The 2733-nt window shown below is 37.2% G+C and overlaps 1 protein-coding gene across 1 annotated transcript; it reads right to left on the reverse strand.

Annotated features, from left to right (window-relative positions):
- Positions 1–215: 215 nt before the first annotated feature.
- LOC104995515 (olfactory receptor 1030-like) lies at positions 216–1151 on the reverse strand. Its single transcript, XM_010849404.1, has one exon. It carries the CDS (start codon positions 1149–1151, stop codon positions 216–218), a length of 936 nt encoding a protein of 311 aa, XP_010847706.1.
- Between the last annotated feature and the right edge of the window lie 1582 nt (positions 1152–2733).

Consider the following 2733-nt stretch of genomic DNA (forward strand, 5'->3'; position numbering starts at 1 on the left):
AAATAGCAATGCTGTCTGGTCTTGTCATTGAATTTCCACGTGGTATTCCTTTTAAATACACTGAAATGACACAAGCTAATGATCTGACAGATTCTCTTCAAAAGGAAAAACTAAGTCAATGACAAAAAGTGACTTATTAATTTAAAATTCTCTCTAATCGGTCAGAAAATACAAATATACTACATACCTCTGGCCAATTAAACCTCTGTACCTAATTAAACAAAAATTTTCTCTTGCATTACTCTCCTTATTGCTCTTTTAACATCTTTGTTCCAAAGGCTGTAGATCAAAGGGTTAAGCATAGGACTCAGAAAGATATAAAAAACAGCTGCAATTTTGGTCTGTTCTACAGATGCCTCAGAAGGCAGCCTCAGATACATCCAGAACAGTGTGCCATAAAACATAGTGACACCTGTCAGATGAGCCCACCAGGTGGAGAAGGCCTTGCGCCTCCCTTCTGGAGAACGCATTTGTAGAATGGCTGTAAAGATGAAAATGTAGGAAATGAGGATGATGGTGAGAGAAAACATGAGATTGGAACCAGCCACCACGAACATGGCAGTTTCATTGACATGAGTGTCTGAGAAGGCCAGGACTAGGAGAGGTGGGTCCGCACAATAAAAGTGGTTGATTTCATTGGGTCCACAGAAGGAGAGGTGGAGCATCAGGATGGTCTGTGCAAGACCGTTTGCAAAGCCATAAGTATAAGATGTAGCAACGAGAGAGAGGCAGACACCTGGGGACATTTTGCTGCCATATAACAAGGGTTTGCAGATGGCCATGTAGCGGTCATAAGCCATTGCTGTGAGCATATAGCTATCTGTGAGCCCCAAGGAAATGAAAAAGTCAAATTGTATAAAGCAACCAAGGAAGGAAATAGTTTTTCTCTTAGATAAAAGATTGACCAGCATCTGAGGAGTGACATTGGTAGCATAACAGAGATCTACAAAGGAGAGGTGGCTGAGGAAGAAGTACATTGGAGTCTGAAGCTTTGAGTCAGTTCTGATTAACAAAATCATGCTCACATTGCCGAAGACTGTGATCAGGTAGATGACTAGGAAGACCACAAAAAGGACAGGCTGCAACTCAACTCGATCTGTCAGTCCCAGGAGGATAAACTCAGTCACTTCTGTGTAATTTTCTCTTAACATTGTGTTTGCTCAGCTTCCAATGATGTCTAAAGTAAATGAAATAAAAATGCATTTGTTTTTATCATTTTCCATTACTCACATCATCAATGCCTACTTCTTTCAAACTTCTAAATACATATTGCATAAATAAGTTACATAGGGGACTTTCTAGGTGATTCAGCATTTAAAACTTTATTTTGCAATGCAGGGAAAGAGGATTTGAACCCCTTTTAAGGAGCTATGATCCCACATGCCTCATGGCCAAAAAAAACAAAACATAAAACAGAAGCAATAGTATAAGAAATTCAGTAGTCTTTAAAAATGTTCCACATCAAATTTTTCTTTAAATATCCAGAAATAACCTAGTAATCATGCACTAGATGCTTCAATATTTAACTTAATATAGAGCACAATTACATAGTTTCAAATGCTTTTCTGCAAGTCTTTTCATAGTTGAGAAGCTTAGATCTTTTCTACAAATCATTATCATGAATAGGTCACTTACAATCCCTTTAAATATTGCTTTTCTTTAAAACTATGATTCTTTGTTTTCAGGATGATTTTGATGTGGTGTCTAAAGTGTCAGTAATTGAAATTCATTTTGTTCCCCCAACAGGTGAACCATTTAGAGAAACGGAACAGATATATCTTTATAGAACCAGTGTCTGCCTACCTGCCACTCTAACCTCAAGGTAATTTTCAAGCTAGTCCCTCACCCTGTGATGCATGTTCATTTGATCCACGCTTACCTATCTCAGGTTGCCCTTACATTACCAAATCTTACTTCAGTAAGATATCCCAGGCTCTCCTTAGCTTTTTATATTTCAGCCAATTATTTAGGGCAATAATTGACTTAGCAGCAACAGCAATTGGCTCATGGGACACAAAATTAAATCGGCGTTTTTGTATAAATACAGGTAAAAATACAGTACATAAACAATACGTGATTATTTTTATATATCCAGATTTATCAGTGATGTTAAATATTAAAGGAGGGAATAATTGGGATAAAATAATGTATTAAAAATGTCCCCTTGAGGAGAAGACAATTTTTTAAAAAGTGATTGACATACCCATCCCCAAACTGTAATAATTTTGTTGTAAGTTTACCTCATTTTAACTCTTTCAGAATGTAAGAATAAGCTGTATGATAGAGATTCAATTTGAGTTCTGTAAAGGTCACACTGATAATAATAACCTCATTTTTTATAAAACTGAGAGAGTATGTAAGAAATCATAAAGTGCATTTTGCAACTTTTGTACATGATAAAGGAGACCATTTCCTTGGAAGAAAATCTATGATGATCCTAGACAGCATATTAAAAAGCAGAGACATTACTTTGCTGACCAAGGTCTGTCTAGTCTAAAGTATGGATTTTCCAGTAGTCAGGTATGGATGTAAGAGTTGGACCATAAAGAAAGCTGAGCACCTAAGAATTGATGTTTTTGAGCTGTGGTGTTGGAGAAGACTCTTGGGAGTCCCTTGGATTGCAAGGAGATCCAACCAGTTCATCCTAAGAAATCAGTCCTGAACATTCATTGGAAGGACTGATACTGAAGCTGAAGCTCCAGTACTTTGGCCACCTGATGCGAAGAACTGACT

This window comes from Bison bison, unplaced genomic scaffold (genome assembly GCF_000754665.1).
Source record: "Bison bison bison isolate TAMUID 2011002044 unplaced genomic scaffold, Bison_UMD1.0 scf7180017850856, whole genome shotgun sequence".
Taxonomy (NCBI): domain Eukaryota; kingdom Metazoa; phylum Chordata; class Mammalia; order Artiodactyla; family Bovidae; genus Bison; species Bison bison.

Bases quoted from the DNA above. Each gene is read 5' to 3' on its own strand.
- LOC104995515 (XM_010849404.1), bottom strand. From the start codon at position 1,151: ATGTTAAGAGAAAATTACACAGAAGTGACTGAGTTTATCCTCCTGGGA.